This window comes from Callorhinus ursinus, unplaced genomic scaffold (genome assembly GCF_003265705.2).
Source record: "Callorhinus ursinus isolate GAN/ISIS: 27379988/994484 unplaced genomic scaffold, GSC_fseal_2.0 scaffold24, whole genome shotgun sequence".
NCBI lineage: Eukaryota > Metazoa > Chordata > Mammalia > Carnivora > Otariidae > Callorhinus > Callorhinus ursinus.
This window is the reverse complement of record NW_027397086.1, coordinates 24,003,194-24,023,265: the sequence shown is the minus strand read 5'-3', so window position 1 is coordinate 24,023,265 and position 20,072 is coordinate 24,003,194. Positions and strand designations below refer to the sequence as shown.

Below are 20,072 nucleotides of genomic sequence, written 5' to 3'. Positions count from 1 at the left end.
CAAAGACAAACACACTCGCATTCTGCACACGAACTCTTAAGAACTGTTGCGCGACTGCGCATGGAGACGAGGTGACGGGCTCAGAAAGGTGGCACAGGAACGATCCCCGCCTTCTGCCAATCCTAACGTCCCCTCTGACGCTGGGTAAGCACGTCTGAGGAAACAAATGGAGGACCAAAGCGCACGTGCCGCCCAAACGCGCCGGGCGCGGGGCCCCGGAGGACGCGAGCAGTCGGGGCGGTGCCGCCACGCCTCCCGGCACCAGAGGCGGAGCTCACGCCGCGGAGTCCCGCCCCAGCCTGCGTCCGCCCGTAGTCCAGTCGCTGCTCTTTTCCAGGCGGGTAAGCCCTAACAGGAGGAATCTAAGAAAGAGTACCGGCTGGCTGGCCTTCGCAGCGCTCGAAGCCCCGCCATGCTCGTCCTCCGAAGCGGCCTGACTAGGGCTCTGGCTGCGCGGAAGCTTGCGCCTCAGGTACCCGCCGCGGAGACGCGCCCAAACCGTGCCTTGGGGGAGGGGAGCGGGCGTCAGCTGGGAGCTCGCCGCCCCGCGCATGCGCTACCCGATTTGCTCGCCCAGACTTGCGAGTGCCGCGCGTGCGCGCAGGCCGTTCGCCAGTGCAGCTTGCGGGATGGAGCCGCCGCGGAAGTTATAGTGGCGGTCCCAGGCCCGGAGGCGGGGCATTCCAGGACGCGAGGGAGGAAGCGGGGCGCAGTTCGCTCCAGCTGCTGCGTTTGCTACGTTGGGGCCAGTGCCTGGTGCTTGCTGGTCGAACGTTCCTATTAATTTTGTCCTTTGACAAGCCATCGTACCCTCCAGACAGAAGGTAGAAGAGAAATAGGTCAACCAGCCGTTGGCGAAAGAACAGGCCTCCCCCGTGTAAATAAAACGTACACAACTTCGGAGCGTTTTGCAGAAAACCTTGAGGAGGAGGGCCAGGGTGCCAGTGGTGGAGCATCCTGCCCAGCGGCCGACTGCCTCGTGCGGGCGGTGGCCGAGCCAGGCAGGGCCAGGAACCTCTTGGCAAACAGGATGGTAACCTCACTTAACCTTAGATGAGAAAAACACACGATAGATTTTTGTGATTCAGCCTTAACTGTCAGGACTTGGCCTAATCTGTGAATCTACAGAATTTTTCCTTTGATACTGAGGCTTGTACTTTTCTCGAAGGGTATAAGCGAAAGGGGATGAACCTACTCTACAGACTGACTCTGCTGAAGACTGAGGACCCAGCGATGACCCATTAACCCAAGATTAGCAATCCAGTCTTAATCTTTCCTGATTGACACTCTACTGGGGCAGGGCCAAGAGTTATTCCTTACAACTTTACTCTGAACTTTGATTATTAAATGTCGGCCAGTTGTTCTAATTGGAAAAAATTCCAATGATGAGTTATATTCTCAGGGTCCTGGGATCTAACCCCACCTCTGGCTCCCGCCCTTAGCACAGAGTCTGCTTGTCCCTCTCCCTCTGCTCCTCCCCCCCCCCCCCCCCCCCTCTCGTGCGCTCTCTCTCTCTCTCTCTCTCACATGAATGGATAAATAAAATCTTTTTTAAAAATTAAAAAAAAAAGGGCACCTGGGTGGCTCAGTTGGTTAAGTGACTGCCTTCGGCTCAGGTCATGATCCAGGAGTCCCCGGATGGAGTCCCACATCCGGCTCCCTGCTCAGCGGGGAGTCTGCTTCTCCCTCTGACCCTCCCCCCCTCATGCTTGCTCTCTCTCTCTCATTCGCTCTCTCAAATAAATAAAATCTTTAAAAAAAATTTAAAAAGCATAGTAACTCAAGACAATTGTGACTCATAGTCAGTGCCGAGGAAAATGAGCCTTTCTTTGGAGATTAGGGAGCCTAAAGCACTCATGTTTCCTTCCCTAGCGTACTAGTCCTGTATTGTGGTTGCATAGTTTTGGTGTCCCTCAACAAAAATTACCTACCCCTTTCCACACACATACACATCTTATTGCTTCATTGCTGTTAACCTCTCCCTGAGCTTTCCTATTATACTCTTCTGCAAAAGGTAATAAAAATGTGTGCCTGTGATCACTTATTTTGTTCCCCAAATACAAATTCCCTGAAAAACAACTTAAAAGCAATTGTCACAAGTACCCCATTGGCCTATTTTTTATACATTTATATTTTACTTACAATATTTTTAAGCTATAAATATTAGGCAGTTTTCATTTGCATAGCATTTTGTTATTAGAGTAGTATAATGGCACAAAAAAGAATGTTTGCCAAACATAGGGGCTGCAATTGTTTTTGATGGCAAATGTCAATCAGACAATAAGAATATAACTCATCATAGACATGAATGGAATGAGCTCAAGATAGATGATTATAATTCAGTCTTATACACAAGTAAAATACATATACTATTCTGCTTTGTAAAAAAAAATATATGTCAGAGCAAGAAGCATACTGCTTTTGATTGTTGGAGCAGGTAGTCAGCATAAGCCCAAAATTCATCCATAGCTTTATAGATATGAAAACTGTTATAATAGATTATGCTGGGTGTAATCAGGTTTAGGAAATATGCACATGCTAATCAAACTTATGTAAGATGGATTTGTAAACTAGAATACCATATGAGTGTGTCTGTTTATATACATATATCTGTGTGTACATTTACACATATAAACACATATACACAGGATAATTCCTGGCAAAGCATTTCCCACTGAAAGTTCAGTTCACTCAGAGACCCAAATTAGAAATTTACATAGTGAACATATGACTATTACAAAAGGAACTAATGGTTCTTAAAAAGTATTTCCATTAACATGGTATAACTGGGTGGGTTAAATGCCCTTCTTCAGACTGCATCTATAATTAAAAACATAATGACTCAGGAGTACCTGGGTGGCTCAGGTGGCTAAAGTGTCCCAACTCTTGGTTTCAACTCAGGTCAGGATCTCAGGGTCCTGGGATCTAACCCCACCTCTGGCTCCTGCCCTTAGCACAGAGTCTGCTTGTCCCTCTCCCTCTGCTCCTCTCCACCCCCACCCCCACCCCTGGCTCATGTGCACTCTCTCTCAAATAAATGGAAAAATAAAGTCTTTTTTAAAAAATTAAAAAAAAAACATACTGACTCAAGACAATTGTGACTCATTGACTTTTTTTTCCTTTTTCTAGCTTTATACATCCTATGACTACATTACAATGCAATTGGATAGGTCATAGTTTCCTATTACATTAGTTAGATTTCTATCCTATTTTTATTTTTTTAAGAGAGAGAGAGGGAGAGGGAATGTTAAGCAGGCTCCATGCTCAGCACAGAGCTGGAGGCAGGGATCTCACAACCCTAGATCATAATCTCAGTGGCAATCAAGAACTCGGCGCTTAACCAACTAAGCCACCCAGGTGCCCCTCTATCCTATTTTTTGACCAATGGTTTACTTCATTGAATTTGGGAAATACTTTGACCTGACCAGCAATTTCCATTGTTTTAAGAACCTAAAAAGGAAGGAAGGAAGGGAGGGAGGGAAAGAGGAAAGGAAGAAAAGAATTTTCTGCTAGTAAACACATTTCCATTGTGCTAGCCAAAATAGTATATATTTTATAAAATTGTTTTTAATGTTTAACTCTAACACATACATATACTATTGACTAAATAAGGGATATTTAAACTATTTGCAAAACTTATTAGGATCCTAATTGTAGTTTTTGGGTAAAGAAATTGCCCCAGTGGCTTCTTAGAAGAAACTTCTCATGAAAAAGCAACTAGAGGTAGACTACCTACAAGGACATAGTAGCTATATATTTGGAATACTTAAAAGTAGTTTTCTTTACTGATACCTCTCTAAACAAATTATCTGTGGAGAAAGGACCACAGAGTACAAACAGATTGTGAGTCTACTGAGTGTCCCTTGTTTTCAGACTCAGATTTGGTTGTAACATGATATTATAAACCCTACTTTCCCAAAATATTTAAATTTGCCTTATCTTTCTTTAGGTGTGCTCATCTTTTGCTACAGGCCCCAGACAATACGATGGAACACTCTATGAATTTCGTACCTATTATCTTAAGCCCTCAAAGATGAATGAGTTCCTGGAAAATACTAAGAAAAACATTCATCTTCGGACAGCTCACTCTGAATTGGTTGGATACTGGAGTGTAGAATTTGGAGGCAGAATGAATAAAGTGTTTCATATTTGGAAGTATGGTATGAGTCATCAGCTTAAGTATTCAGTACAGATTTTCATTCTGTTAGATGTTACCCACGACTTAGTGACTTAGTTCTTGGATCTACATTACTATAAATACATACAGGTGAAGTAAAACCTTTAAATAGCAATACCAAAAAAATTCAGGGATTATGCCTCCCAGTGGTATACCTGTAGTAACCCATTGCTGGAAACGTTTATTAGCATATGAGAATGTGATAGTGAGAAAATGGCATCTCAGATTTCAAGTCATAAAATTATGAACCACACTTAATTCTTAGGAAAAGTTAAGAATAGCTTATTGTAAAGATGGTTTATGAAAAATTTAAAGCAGTGATTGCAAGAACCCAAGTGGGTTAAGATGATAAGAGGAGTAGAATTTTTTTTTTTACTGAAGCTATAGCTCGATATCAGTGTTCTAACAGACATCATTCAAATCTCTAGAGGCTTTAGTGAAATAGAAGTTAATAGGAGATGATAGTAAACTTCGAAGCCCTCACCCTTCTGTAAGATATAATAAATCTGTCAGGTTTCGGACCACTTTTGTTTTATTTCTGTACCCCCAGAGTTTCAAGGAATTCACTCTCATGACACTAGTTTAGGGAAGTAAAGGAAAAGGAATTAGAGTTCTTTCCATATTGAAGCTGATCAATCCCTGGTTTAGTAGAGGAAGGAGTATGGTTCCTGGAATCCCCAGAATGTTTGTTACTCCATTGTTTAATCTTTCTGAAGTCTACTGTAGTACATCATGATATCCAGAAACTTTTAATAATTTCATTTAGTATTTGGTCATCAGTGTCCAAAGTTAATAATCATAAAATAACATGAAAAGTGCTCATTCTGTACTTAGCATGTCCATAGTCTAGAGGTTTTCCCAACTGTAGTAGAACAAACCCCATAAAAACACAACTTATGCTTTAATGCACCGCCAGTTGAATCATATCCCAGTTAAAAAAAGAAAAAAACAAAACTGCTAGTACAGTCCTGATAAAACTTACTTAAGCTCTAAGATAGATGTTATTCCTTATCCTCAGCATAAGCCATAGAAAACTATTTTACCGTTCGTCTTGCGAGGCCCTAATAGTTAAATGTAGTACTGGGCCCATATGTTAGCAAATATATGTACTTGTTTGGGAAACAGAGAAGAGAAATAGTACTGAGTAAAAAGAAGGGATGACGGGCGCCAGGGTGGCTAAGCGGCTGCCTTCGGCTCAGGTCATGATCCTGGGGTCTTGGGATCGAGCCCCACGTCCAGCTCCCTGCTCAGCGGAGAGCCTGCTTCTCCCTCTCCCTCTGCCTGCCACTCTGCCTACTTGTGTTCTCTATCTCTCTGTCAAATATTTTTTAAAAATAAATAAAAATAAAAAGAAGGGATGACAGAGAATCAGCACTATTTCTCTGGAAGCTGTTAGTTCAAAGCAGCAGCTGTCAAAGTGCATCTTAATTTCATTCACGTTAAATGTAATTCAAGGTATATCTTGACCTGATCACCCACCACCACCACCACCACAGAAAAATACTCTAAACTGCCGCTATAATTTAAATGCCTCAATTAAATTAATAATAGTTAATGTATATTGAGTTCTAACGAGGTGCCAAAAACTTGTGTACTAATTCATTTAATCTTAACAACCCTAGAGGGAGACATTATATCATTATCCCCATTTTACAGAGTTAAGAAGTAGGCACAGAAAGATTTAATAACTTAACCTAAGTCACACGACTGCCTATTAAGTGGTGGAGCCTATAAAGCCCACTGTATGACATTATCATTAGTTTTTGACATTTCTACTGCCCTTTCAGGCCATGAAAAACTTGGGGACTGATGGCACATCTATATGTTATCTCCAGTGATATAATACGGTGTCCTGTGCCCTTGATGAACGCTTGGTGGATTGAATGAAACCCAGAAAAAGTACAGGTGATTTTAAATCAATAATTTTTGGTTTTCTTGCTCTTTCTTTTCCCATAGATAATTTTGCTCATCGAACTGAAGTTCGGAAAGCATTGGCCAAAGATAAGGAATGGCAAGAACAGTACCTCATTCCAAATTTGGCTCTTATTGATAAACAGGAGAGTGAGATTACTTATCTGGTGCCATGGTGCAAACTAGAAAAGCCTCCAAAAGAAGGCAAGTCGCCCCCTCTTAGTCACTGAATTCTGATAGAGAAAAAATTAAAGATTTTAAGCTATAAAAACTCAAGTTCTACTGGCAAAGAAGTTAATCTTGTTTAATAGAGGAACATCTGTTGATTGTTCAGATAAAAAGAAATTGGTGCTCTTAGCTTATCTTTAAAAAAAATGACCATTGAATAATGAAGTGTTTTTCCTTATTGGTATCTTATTGATTCTTAAAGCTTAGCTATATTATAGAAAAAGTTGACATGGTCAGTAAAGGTTGAGAAGTTGGGCCTTCGGAGCAGAGAACACATCTGTGGGTAGGTGAGGGATAGTATGTGATACTTTGTCATAATTTGAAAATAATATAAACTTTTAAATATAAAAGTTTTTCCATAAACTACAACTAATCTTAAATCTTAAGTATATATTTGCTTATAAAATTGACTAGGGGAATGAATTAACTGGAACTGCCAAGCCGCATTACTGTAGTCTAACTTTCATGTCTTCCTCTTTCTTATTTCTCAGTTTGAAAGTAATTCCTAAAGATTTGTCTTCTTGCTGATTTTACTTCTTGCTGACTTAAAGAAATTACCTCAATCCAGTTTTAAACAAAGGTCAGATTAGCAAAAGCATAAACTAATTTAAATGTTTTATTTCCCCCATTATTCCCAACTTCGTAGTGCATTTTAGATTATAAGAGATTTGAAAAATCTTACTTAGAAACTTATCCTCTTAGCTCCCCCTCAGCTTTCAGCACTAACTAAATGAACTAGTTGGCTTCTCAAAGTATCAAATCTTAGTTCTTTTCCTCTATGTTATTTATGATTCTTCGGTAACTTTTGCATGTTTTTCTTTTACTTTCTAAATCTACTTGTCCCCTGGTTTCCTTCTCTTCACCTAGCCTCTACTTCCATGCAGAAGGTAAAATGCTTTTCAAGTAATTACATGGATATTTAGGAATAATAAAACCATCTCCTTTAGAATTATTTTTTTCCTCAGAACTCAGAGACAGTCACCTCAGGTTCATTATTTGCTTGCTGTTCCTGTTGGATATGGAATCTTAGAGGGGAAATTATATAGAGAGATAAGTTAGTAGAAATTGGTAAACAGAATGGAACTATAAGAGACTGGAAATACCTTATTCATTTCTTTTATAAAAGTATAGACTCAGGCAACTAAAAAATACTATTACATTATAAATTCTTTTATTGACAAATTTTATAGATTAAAAATAGATAATATATTAACTGTAGAGTCCATCCATTTTTGTCTGTTCTGTATGATAAGTTTAACAACTGACCCTTAAACTAGGACAAGGACTTTCTAAACATAAAAGCAAAGAAAAACAATGCAAATTATTAGTAAATATGTCTAACATGTTAACATGTATACGGGTATGATCCTCAAAATCTACATATGTAGTTACCCTTCCACTGGAACCAAACTAAACATGATTGGAAATTTCTTGAATGTGTTCTATAAAATAATTATTTTTCTCCCCATTCTAGGAATCTATGAACTAGCTACTTTTCAAATGAAACCTGGTGGGCCAGCTCTGTGGGGTGACCCATTTAAAAGGGCAGTTCATACTCATATCAATCGAGGCTACACAAAACTAGTTGGAGTGTTCCATGCAGAATATGGAGTGCTCAACAGAGGTACAGTTGTCCATTTCTTCTTATGAAATTGCAAAATATATGGGTGATCCACATTAAGTTCTTTTTGTCAGTTTGTCTCTGTTCTCATTATGGGGTTTATTTTGCTTTTTATTGCCCAAGTTTTAGCTTTGTAATTTTAAGGGTTGAGCAAACCTGTTTTACATCTTATTTAGAATGTTATTCACCTTATAAAGTTTTTTTTAAATACTGAACTGTTCATTTCCCTGATATATCAAAATGATAAACTTGTAAATACTGGAAGGAACCTGAAAAAGTCACCTACTTCTTTAATCACCTTATTTTCCTCTGAATGTACTTTTAATGATTTTTTTTCCTTTTTTCACAGTTTTATTGAGCTATAATTGACATATAAGTTTAGGGTATACAACATAATGATTTATTTATATGTTGTAAAGTGATCACCACAATAAGTTTAGTTAAACAGCCATCACCTCACAGTTACAAATTATTTCTCCTTATGATAAGTTTTAAGATCTACTCTCTTTCAGCTTTCAAATATACAATATAGAATTGTTAACTGTAGTCTTCATGTTGTATATTACATCCCCAAAACTTATTTATCTTGTAACTGGAAGTTTGTGCTTCTTGTAATTCTTTTTAAAAGTTTATTTTGAGAGAGGAGAGCACATGTATGCAAGAGAGAGAGCGGTGGGGAGGAGCAGAGGGAGAGAGGATCTTAAGCAGACTCCACACTGAGTGTGGAGCCCAAGAAGGCACAATCTCAAGACCCTAAGGTCAAGCCTGAGCCAAAACCGAGAGTCGGGTACTTAACTGACTGCACCACTCAGGTGCCCCTGTGATTTTTTTTTTTTTAAATAACATTACTTGGGGTAGAAAGATTGTTTATGGGTAAAAAAGTAATATGTAATTGTTATAAATATTAAAAACATGGACAAGCCCAAAGAAAAAGAATAATGGTTTATCTATTTAATAAAATATCTATTTGGAATATTTAATTTTTTTAAGTTGAAAGATATTCCAATCAGAATTTCAGAGAGTTTTCTTGTGGCAAACTCTGAAAAATATTTGTAAAATTTATCTGAAAGGATAAATGACTAAGAATAGCTAATGAATATTTGAAAGACTTGTAATATCCGGTTGCCTCTTCATCTTCTCCACTTTACGTCCACTGGACATATCCCAAACTGAGCTAATCATTGCTCAGAAAGTCAACTTCTACTAATATATATGTTATAGATGTATATTCAAATTGGAAAATATATGAAGAGGAGAAAAAAATTGTAGATGCCTATCTCACACCATATGCTAAAATAAAATCAAGATGGACTATGGATTTCTTTTTTTTTTTTTTTAAGATTTTATTTATTTATTTGACAAAGAGAGACACAGCAAGAGAGGGAACACAAGCAGGGGAAGTGGGAAAGGGAGAAGCAGGCTTCCCGCTAAGCAGGGAGCCTGATGTGGGGCTTAATCCCAGGACCCTGGGATCATACCTGAGCTGAAGGCAGACGCTTAACAACTGAGCCATCCAGGCACCCCTGGATTATGGATTTCAGTTAGAAAACTGAATTCATAAAATTACTAAAACAAAATACAGATGAATTTATTTAACAATGTGTATGGAAACAATATTTCTAAGCCATGAAGAAACTGAGGGAAAAAATAATTTTATTATAAAAGAATGATTTTATTATACAAAGCTCAAGCTTTGTGCCTCTCAAAATACCTTGAATGAAATCAAAAAGCAAAAAATAAATACGTACATACATACTTCTACAAAGGTAGACACAGATGACTACCAAAAATATATTAAAGAAGATTCAGATTAAAACAATAATGAGATGCCAGTTTTTACCTAATAAGGATACATTATATAGATACAATATTAGATAGGTCAAAGAAAAATGAGTAGGGTTCATATGTGCTTCATCTTCCCTCAAAAAAATTGGCAATATAAATAAAAAGGCTTCTCTGTTTGTATTTGACATTTTTTTTAATTTTTCATTTATTTTTTTAATTTCAGTATAAGTAACAGTGTTTAATTAATTTCAGGTGTACAGTATAGTGCTTCAACAATTCTATACATTACTCAGTACTCATCATAAGTGTACTCTTAATTCCCTTCACCTATTTCACCCACCCTTCCACCCACCTTCCCACTGGCAACCAACAGTTCTCTATATTTAAGAGTCAGGGTTTTTTTTTTCTTTGTTTGGTTTCTTAAATTCCATTATGAATGAAATCATGTGGTATTTGTCTTTCCCTGATTGACTTATTTCATTTAGCATTATATCCATCCATATGTTGCAAGTGGCAAGATTTCTTTTTTATGGCTGAGTAATATTCCACTACACACACGCGCGTGCACACACACCCACAACTACTTTATCCATTCCTCTATCAATGGAACTTGGGTTGCTTCCATATCTTGACTACTATAATTAATGTTGCAGTAAACACAGGGGTGCATATATCTTTTCAAATTCATGTTTTCATATTCTTCAGGTAAATATCCAGTAGTATAATTACTGGATCCTATGGTAATTCTATTTTAATTTTTTGAGGAACCTCCGTACTGTTTTCCACTGTGGCTGCACCAGTGTGCATTCCCACCAGTGGCACACGAGGGTTCCTTTTTTCCCACGTCCTTACCAACACTAGTTGTTTCTTGTGTTTTTTATTTTAGCCATTCTAACAGATGTGAGGTGATATCTCATTGTGGTTTAGATTTGTTTTGATGATGATGAGTGATTTTGAGCATCTTTTCAGGTGTCTGTTGGCCATCTGTATGCCTTGTTTGGAGAAATTCATGTCTATTCATGTCTTCTGCCCATTTTTTAATTGGATTATTTGTTTTTTGGGGTGTTGAGTTATATAGGTTTTTTATATATTTTGGACCTCTTTGGGATGATTTTGTTGGGGACTCTCTGTGCCTCCTGAATTGGATTTGTTTCCTTCTCCAGAGTTTCCAGCTATTATTTCTTCAAATAAATTTGCTGCCCCTTTTCTCTCTTTTCTCTGGGATCCCTGTAATGTGAATGTTACTACACTTGATGGTGTCACTGAGTTCCCTTAACCTATTCTCATTTTTTTTAATTAATCTTTTCTCTTTCTCCTGTTCAGCTTGATTGCTTTCCATTACAGTCGTCCAGCTCACTGCTCCATTCTTCTGCTTCCTCTAATCTACTATATATTCCCTGTATTTTTTAATTTCACTTACGGAGTTCTTCATCTCTCACTGGTCCTTTTTTATATTTTCCATCTCTTTTGAGGGTCTCACTGAGATCCTCTACTCTTTTCTCAAGTCCAGTGAATATATTTATGATCATTACTTTAAATTCTCTATCAGGTATATTGCTTATCTCTGTTTCATTTTGTTCTCCTGCTGGATTTTGTCCTGTTGATTCATTTGGGACATATTCTTCTGTGTCTTCATTTTTTCTAACTCTCTGTGTCTGCTTCTATGTGTTAGGCAAGTAATGGCCTTATGAAGAAGAGCTCATGTAGTGCTCTGTCATGTAGTGCAGTGCAGCGTCTCCTGTTCACCAGAACCTGGCCCTTCCACAGTGTCTCCTATGTGTGTTGCCTACACCTTACTATTGTGACTGAACCACATTTGCCTTCAGTCCAGTTGCCTGCAATGGTGCTTTTTGCTAGTTGTGGGCAGGGTTTGGTTCCTGTGTTGTTAGGAGGCCAGTCTGGGGCTGCCTTGGGCAAAAAGCCTTAATTTTTTAAATTATTTTTGCTAATATTAAGGAAATATGCACGGATATGTAGGTGGGTTTAGTTATACAAGAAGGAAATTTGGAAATGACATAAAATATATAGCCATATTTAAATAATGAGATTAAAGGTTTTTGAAGTTTCTGATTTACTATAAAGGACATGTATAACTTTTGCAAGAAAAAATTATTGAAAATGTGTGTGCACACACAGTGTAATCTTGGGGCACCTGTGTGGCTCAGTCGGTTAGGTGTCCAACTTATGATTTCAGCTCAGGTTTTGATCTCATGAGTCGTGAGATTAAGCCCTGCACTGGGGTGCACACTCAGCGGGGAGTCTGCTTGAGGTTCCCTCTCTCCCTCATCCTCTGCCCTTCCCTCTATTCATGCACGTGTGTGCTAAAATAAATCTTAAAGAGAAGAAAATGTGTGTGTACACACACTTTTTAATCTTAATCCATTCTTAGTGTACTAGAAGAATGGTAATATGCTGAGTATAAATCAGTACTTCGTATCTGGAGGACAGTGTATAATATATACACTGTATATTTGTAAGTGTGGAGATATATATATATATGTATATGTATATATATATATATATATATGATAAACTCTTTGGTTCTCTCAATTTAAATTTTAGGAATTTATATTAAGAAAATATTCAGATCCAGACTGCCTGGGTTTGAATCCCAGCTTCACCACTTATAACTTTGTGACCCTGGGTAAGTTACTTAACCTCACTGTGCCTTAGTTTCCTCATCCATAAAATGATAATACTAATAATCTACCACCTAAAATTATTATGAAGACTGAATAGACTAAATGAGTTAATATATGCAAAATGCTTAAAACCAGGTCTGGCACATAATCAACACCCAGTAAATATTAGTAGTAGTTGTCATCAGCTTTGTTACTATTATAGATGTATATGTAGACACTGCTCTAATGAGGTTTCTCTCAGTATTATTTACAATAAAGAAATATTTTTATGTAATATGCACATTATCCAGAAAAAATATATGTATCTACATCATGTATTTATATAACCATAAACTTACATGTTTATGTGTGTATAAATATATATTCATAAAAACACATATATATATACACATAAATATGGAAAAAGATACAGCAAATATAAAAGTGGCCTTTTTTCTACGTGGTATAGAAATGACTCCTCTTTTCTCTTTTTATCCACATTTTCCTATACAGCTAACATATCTTACATTGGAATTATTAAAAATTTGTAAAATATGCACAAAAACATTTATTCCCTGTTTCAAAAAAATATTACAATATTAATCTAATCAGTCAGGGGCTTGGATAAAAAGTTCTTATATCTATAGGGAGGAATTCCCGTAGCCATTAAAAATTAAAGTTACTGCCATGGGAAATATGCATTGTCGATTTTTAAAAATCTGGTAAGTGTAATATATAGTATGACCCTAATTTGATTTTACTCATTTGTTTAAAGGAAATGTGCTAAATGTCAATAGAGGTTCTCTCGAGGTGGTTAAAATTATGCTACTTTTAATTTGCTTCTTCATATCATCAAGATTTTCAGTAGTAAACACAATTCTTTTATAATCTTCCTTTTTTAAATAAAATAAAATGTATTAGAAAGTCATGAAGCCTCATTATAGATTAATTGTGTTTAGTGTGTTATTTACTTTCCCTTTCCAGCCTTCTGTTTCTTCATCTATAAAACCAGTTTAATTAATTTATAAATTTCTCTCCCGAATCTCTGACCCCCTCTGAAATCTTATTACTAAACATACTTAATTTTACCTTTTTGATATCCACTATTTTGATCTAAAGAACAAGACTTAATGTTTCTGATTAATTCTTCTGTATTTCTTACTTGTAGTAATGCCATAGTCTTAGACGCTGTTTTTGGTTTATTTCTGCAGTTCATGTTCTTTGGTGGAATGAGAGTGCAGACAGTCGTGCGGCTGGGAGACATCAGTCTCATGAGGATCCCAGGGTTGTGGCAGCTGGTAAGCTATTTCACTAGGCATGAAGTATTCGAACCACAAATTTGATTCAGTCAATAACTTTATATGCCTTCTTATGAAATGTTTTTTTCCAGTTCGGGAAAGTGTTAACTTCCTTGAGTCTCAGAAGAATATGCTTCTGATTCCTATGTCATTTTCACCATTGAAATAGTTTTCCATTGAAATACGAAGCATTGCATTAACTGCTATAAGATGTGTCTGCTAATGGTACTTAAACTCTCCGAAGACATTCTCATTTTTATATGAAGGAGGTGGTAAGTTAATTTGCTATGTCCTTTGCATTTTTAAAAGCTGCCTCTGTCCACTGTCACCACCACGAGGAAATAGTTCTGTTCATTTTCCCTTTGGCATTTCAGTATTTGTCATACATTAAAAATTGTTGTCATTCCTACAAGATCTTGATTTTTCATTTGTTTCAGAATATCTCTTGTACTGTTTTGACAACCCTCTGCTTTTATAGCATTTCCTTATGTTGAAATAATTGTCACATTTCCATGCCTATGATAATATTTCTAAACTATTTATATACATTGTCAAACTTTTCATGTCTATTTTTCTGAAATTTTAAAAGTTTTTGTCCAGTAAAGTTTATTTTGTAATACTAAATGGGATTCATAAAAATATTAAACATGTTTATTATGGAAAAGTACAATATCATCTGTATCAATCTCTGTTAATTTTGGTTTTTACATTAATAATTACTTATGTGGAAAATAATGTTATTAGATCCTCATATTAAAAACTGTTGAAGACTGGTTTATATGCTGAAATGTCTTCATTTACAATTTATTTTACTAACTTTTACTTCACTTTGGATTACTATTTAACAAAGATACTTGGTACAATCTATCTGTGATAATGAGACATTTATGGTTATGGAAATGTTTGCCCTAATAAAAGCCTACAGATACACTCTGATTCTTTTTATTGTGTTTTATATTTGTATCCTCTTACCTGGAACTATTGTGTTACTATAAGGTAATGAGACAGTAATAAATATACTGTCTTTATGGTAAGTATTAAGTTACTTCAAGTAAATAGCATGCTAATAACCCCACGAGGAGAATTTCTTTAGTACTGGCACAGATGTACTAGGATTTTCCTACAAAAAAATTTTCATTTTAGTTGAGTACCTCAGCGTTCTTCAACTAGATTTGGTACTTACAAGCTCTTAGGGTAGTCTATATTTATAGCTATATGATTTTATGTTTCTAATATATATTGCAAATACAACATAGTAAATTATTAGCTATCTGAGGGAAAACTGAAAAACAGGAAGCATATTCACCTCTCACTTATCTGGTCCTCAAGAATTCAAAGGACAAATAAGTTTTCCTAGTAAGGCAAAGAACATCATAACTCTGGAGGTAAAAACCTATCAGAGAGGTTTTGAGTTTTGACTAAGAGTCTTCTACCTCAGTGTTTCTTTGAAAAGTTGTCACTTAGCAAATTAGGTGACAGTGGTGTTATTTGCAGTCAGTGTAGACAGATTTTCTCTCCGGCATAAAATCAGCTCTGTGTCATGAAAATACACAGCTGCTTCTGCCTTTCCCTTTTTTATTCATCTTTAGATTAGCTAGAACACTTAGAAGAGACAGGGCTCTTTCATCTAATCCGTAGCCCTGATGGAGATTTAGAAAGCAGCAACAGATGGGTGTTCTTACCATATCCCACACAAAACTGGAGAGCCAGTACATGACAGTCTACACTCTGCTGATGAACTGCATGTGCTTCGCTTCACTGACCCACTCCTGGAATAGGAACACAACAAAGCTGGCTGAGATGAAGCACATTTCAAAGATAACACAGATGGACACATGCTCTTCCTGGAGAGAGAAAGTCAGTGAGGATCTGAGGAGTCACTGATGCAGTTGAGAACACAATCAAGGAGGACACACACACACACACACACATAAACGCACACAAATATCTGATGAATAGCCCAGGGAAAAACATCTGTTCAATAAATAAATACATTTCTTTTACTCAGAGTTTAAACATGATTATTTTCAAGTCAAAAATCTGAAAAACAAATGCATAACATCTCATTGAGTTAAAGAGTCCAGTACTGGGCGCCTGGGTGGCTCAGTCAGTTAAGCATCTGCCTTCACCTCAGGTCATGATCCTGGGGCCCTGAGATTGGGCCCCGCATCGGGCTCCCTGCTCAGCAGGGAGTCTGCTTCTCCTTCTCCCTCTGCTGCTCCCCCCTGCTTGTGCTCTTTCCCTCTGTCTCCCTCAAGTAAATAAAAAAAAAGAAAACCTAAAAAAAAAACAAAACTAAAAAAACCTTAAAAAAAAGTCCAGTACCATAATGAAACTATTGAAAAAGGTCTGAGAATGGCCTAATGGCATTCACTTTGGTCCACTTCTCCTGACTTTATAAGAGCAGTAGGTTGTAAATTCTCACACACACAGTGTGGCTTGAAAACTTAGTACAGAAATAGTAATGTGAAACTACTCAAATAAGTTAAATTCTTACACCTGTAGATAAATTTAAAACAACAGTATATAGCATATCAATCTAATAACAAATTCTAAAAAAAAATTCTAAGATTCTGGTTATAAGAATGGTCCTATAAGCCCATTACAAAAGGTCTTTTTTTTTTTAAGATTTTTTATTTATTTGAGAGAGAAACAGCACAAATGGGGGAGGGGCAGAGGGAGAAGGAGAAGCAGGCTCCCCGCTGAGCAAGGAGCCCAATGTGGGGCTCGATCCCAGGACCCTGGGATCATGACCTGAGCCGAAGGCAGACGCTTAACCGACTGAGCCACTCAGGCGCCCCACAAAGGGTCTTGTATGAAATTCCTAATGACCTGTATTGATACTGTGTAGGAAATAAGAGAACGAATACCTGCCATGCTCCATATACAGGATATACACTTTCAAATATTAAATATAGAGAGTAGCTCAGTCTTGGCCAGCACAAGATCACTAAATACCAGTGATGACTTTATATGCAAAAGTCCTAAACAATAAGCTGCTAGGTGATCTGACTGACCTACAATGATTCCCACATACCAGCAACTCTGGGCCCACTTTCCTGACAAGTCTTGGGATAGATAAAGTACCTTGGCCAACTTCAAGTGTTTCTTTACTTGCTTAATGGAATCCTTTGACTCAGAGGAAGTGATTGAGAATTACTGGTACCCAGGGAAAAGCCACCGTATCTAAATAACAGCCTGACATAAAACATAGTGTGGAACACAATACCACTCAGCAGCAGATACCACATGAGTATGTACATGTTTCATTTAGATATTTCCTCTTCAAAGGAAATTCAAAGTTAGACTTTGTGAAAGTTATATCACAGCCACCTCTAATGGGTTCTGGCAAACTTTTGACTCTTACAGTTCCTGCCCAGGGAGCTAACAGAAACTCCAGTGGGAAAGAGAAGGGACCTGGCCCTGATTACAGACTCTGACATCTGACACATTGAGGAAAGAGTGGCTATTCGTCTCAGATGCTCCTCTAAACCTGGTAGCTCAGGACTGAACACGGGTCTCAAGCAAGCAGCTGCAGAGCCAAAGCAAACACAGTAGGCTAGAGAGGGCCGGATAGACAAGCCATGGCTCTTTCCTAGCATGATGGCCACTTTAGGGGTCCCACTCTGCACTGCTCAGAGTTCTGTGGGTACTGGCTCTTGGGGAAAAGGCAAAGGAGGAAAAGTGGGAAGTAGTGACAGAGCTAAGTTTTGAGGCAGCCATATAAGGCAACTCATTTTCTAGGAGGTATGAATGGACTTCACAGATTCCTTTTCTTCTCAAGTACCACTTGCTCCTTCAAAGCCCAGAGGAACAAATGGGTTGAAAAACAAGGAAAATAGGTAGTTTTAATACCATTTCTTCAATCCCAGTCCTTGTTGGGTCCATGTAAAAAGTGAAAACTGAAAAACTATCCTGGAATCCATACAACCCTATGGGAATCTGATTTGGGAGAAACGTGTAACTGGGATAGGAGACTCATACTTTGAATTAAACCAATTTAAAAGCCACCTTATTTAATAACATGACTGAACTAGAAGCTCTGTAAATTTAAAATAAACAAAGCACATGTGTCTTTTGGGCCACAACTGGGACAGAAAACAAAATGGATAACAATGACATATGTCCCACAAACATGGATCACAGTGTGACTAGACCCTGCCCTCAGGGCCCAGGTGCTGCCATCATCCAAACACAGAGTCCTGGTCCCTTCTGCCCTCAGCATCGGCCATTCACTTACGCCAAGCCAAGATGTCCCCAAAGAAATTATTCTAAACTACTGAGCAATAGACACTGGAACATGATTCTTTATAGTCAAAAGGTTTTTAGGGAGCAGTATCATTGACTATGCCCAGTGACTTCTTTGGTTCATTGGAGTTATACTGATGCATAGATTCACTGTTCTTTTAAAGAGAAGTAACCAGGACTTTTAAGTTCTCACACCCACTTACAATTGCTTGTCCTCACCCTGCAACCCAGATGCTGATAAAGCAACAGAGGGAGATCACAAGCCTCTTTCTGAAATTGTTCTCAGAAAAAAGGCTCCGAACTGCTCCCCACACTCACAGCCTCAGAGAATGTCAGAGTTTTAAGACCCGCAGAAGTTTCATGGGCCAGCCTCCCTAATTCAGAGGTGAGGAAACAGGCCCAGGCACTGAGCGGCCTGTCTGAGGTCACCAGCTCATCTGTGGCAGAACCAGGGATGGAGCCGGGCCTGTCACAGTATATTCTGTGACATGACCTCAGTGGGAGAAGCCAGACTGTGCCTTCCACAGCCCACTGATCCAGAATGTTGTGATCTGGTTTTAACTCAAACAAGTAAGTAACCGAGGCTGAGTTTTCAAAGTAGACAAACAAGCTAAAATATGGGAACTTGTAGACCAAGTCCCTTCCCCTCAAAACCCACATGCCTTTCCCTATGATAAGAATTAAGATCAAGAGACAACCCCCTGGCAGGATAGGTCAGCCATTCCTTCTTCCCAAGCAGAAGCTCCCAGCCCCACTGCACCGCCATCTGCTCAGTCACACGGAGAGTGACTCACTTGTGGAGGAGGCAGCCCCCCTGCCCCCAGGGGACACACGGGCAGCATCTTCTTGATTTTGTCACTGCTACACTGGCAGGTGGGTGAGGGGTTCTCCATCGTCCAGTTCCCATTTTGGAACAGGTCCGTGAGGGTCTGGGGAACGGGGGCGGTGGTCCACTCCTCCTCCCCCACTGAGCAGGGCATGTCTCTGCAAAGGAAGGACAGCAAAGGCAGCATTACCCGAGAGGACCTGGCCTTTCCTGGTGCCTCAGGAGCACAGACCAATCAATAACAACCACAAACATGCATCTATCCATCCCCTCACCATTTGTTTGATCTCCCCACAGACCTGTAAGCTGCAAACTCACTTTACAGGTAAGGATGAAGGAACACAAAGAGGCCCTAAATGCTCATATACCAAACTCCAGTCAATCCAATCTGCCGGCATTTGGTCTCTTGCCCCTGTGTCCGCTCAGCGAATATTCACTGAGCATCTACTATGTGCCAGACACTGTTCTGCACATCTGAGAGTCTGGGGTGAACAAGACAAAGTCCCTGCCTTCTGTAGAGGAATTTGGCAATAAGCAAATGTCACTTAGCCAAAAATAAAGCAAAATAAGAGGACATTGAATCGGGGGAAGAGGGACTACTGTCTTCTTCCAAGGCATAAATGATAGAAAGGAGTCAGGAAAAGATTTGGAGAGAAAGAACACTACAGGCAAAGGCAATAGAAAGTATAGGTACAAAGTCTCTCAGAAGAAGTGAACTTTCCATGTTTGAGGAACAGCAGGGGGACAGTGTGGCTGGAATGGGATGAGGTAGGAGGGAGAGTGATGGGAGATGAGTGGTGGAGGGAAGCAGGTGCCATATGACCCGGGCCTGGGAAGGAGTCTGCATGTTATGCTCAATGTGCTGTAAATCTGGTGCAGGATGGCAAGATTCACCTTATGTTTTAAAATGAGTACAGAATTGGGGTTTGGAGGGCATGGGGTGAGGGTGCTCAGTACATGAAGAGCTAGGTTGTCTGCAAGCATCACAAGGCCTTGAAGCCTGACTTGAGCTCTGAATCACTGCAGACCATCACAACACAACGCTTGCCCTCGTGGGTCTTATCTTTCCACCAGTAAAATAAAAGTACAAAATGTCATGCTAAACAAGTCATTTCCAGTATTCCTTCCAGTTGCAAAATTCTACAATGCATAGCCACACTCTTTATGTTATTCTTGTACGTGCTGAAAATACCAAAGGAACAGATTTGTGGACTGCTCTCTAGTTCTCTCTAAAGCTCCGTGACTTGATGGAAAAGTCAAAGTAAGACACCGTGCCCTCCTGAAGCTCAATACTCTAAAACCTCCAAAAGATGATTGGCTGAGATAAAGTTAAAAGCCACTGGTAAGTGTCCCAGTC

At 38.7% G+C, this 20,072-nt stretch overlaps 2 protein-coding genes across 5 annotated transcripts in view; one reads left to right on the top strand and one right to left on the bottom strand.

The window, feature by feature from the left end:
• Positions 1-20,072, bottom strand: part of LOC112836551 (phospholipid-transporting ATPase ABCA1-like) — a 78,102-nt gene that overhangs the window by 51,744 nt on the left and 6,286 nt on the right. The window contains exons 3-4 of one of the 3 annotated variants that reach the window (XM_073876632.1): positions 18,684-18,873; positions 15,328-15,410 (exon numbers count right to left, since the gene is read on the bottom strand). The exons of the other annotated variants lie outside the window; for them this stretch is intronic. Coding sequence (XP_073732733.1) covers positions 15,363-15,410; positions 18,684-18,873 — 238 coding nt within the window. The 3' untranslated portion in view covers positions 15,328-15,362. Of the gene's footprint in view, positions 1-15,327; positions 15,411-18,683; positions 18,874-20,072 lie in introns of those variants that run through there. 3 annotated transcript variants of the gene reach the window in all.
• On the top strand, positions 209-14,311 carry NIPSNAP3A (nipsnap homolog 3A). 2 transcript variants are annotated; one of them, XM_073876628.1, is made up of 6 exons: positions 209-472; positions 3,950-4,160; positions 6,134-6,292; positions 7,791-7,940; positions 12,285-12,366; positions 13,555-13,682. In XM_073876628.1, exons 1-5 carry the CDS (start codon positions 413-415, stop codon positions 12,350-12,352), a joined length of 648 nt encoding a protein of 215 aa, XP_073732729.1. In that variant the 5' UTR covers positions 209-412; the 3' UTR covers positions 12,353-12,366; positions 13,555-13,682. The 2 variants fall into 2 exon arrangements, with proteins under 2 accessions (XP_073732729.1, XP_025744359.1); XM_025888574.2 differs by lacking the exon at positions 12,285-12,366 and adding an exon at positions 13,734-14,311 and having other exon boundaries at positions 293-472; positions 13,555-13,641.

Coding starts and splice junctions, on each gene's coding strand:
- NIPSNAP3A (XM_025888574.2), top strand. CDS start 413: ATGCTCGTCCTCCGAAGCGGCCTGACTAGGGCTCTGGCTGCGCGGAAG. Junction 4,161..6,133: donor GTTTCATATTTGGAAGTATG/GTATGAGTCATC, acceptor CTTTTCCCATAG/ATAATTTTGCTCATCGAACT. Junction 13,642..13,733: donor TCCCAGGGTTGTGGCAGCTG/GTAAGCTATTTC, acceptor GTTTTTTTCCAG/TTCGGGAAAGTGTTAACTTC.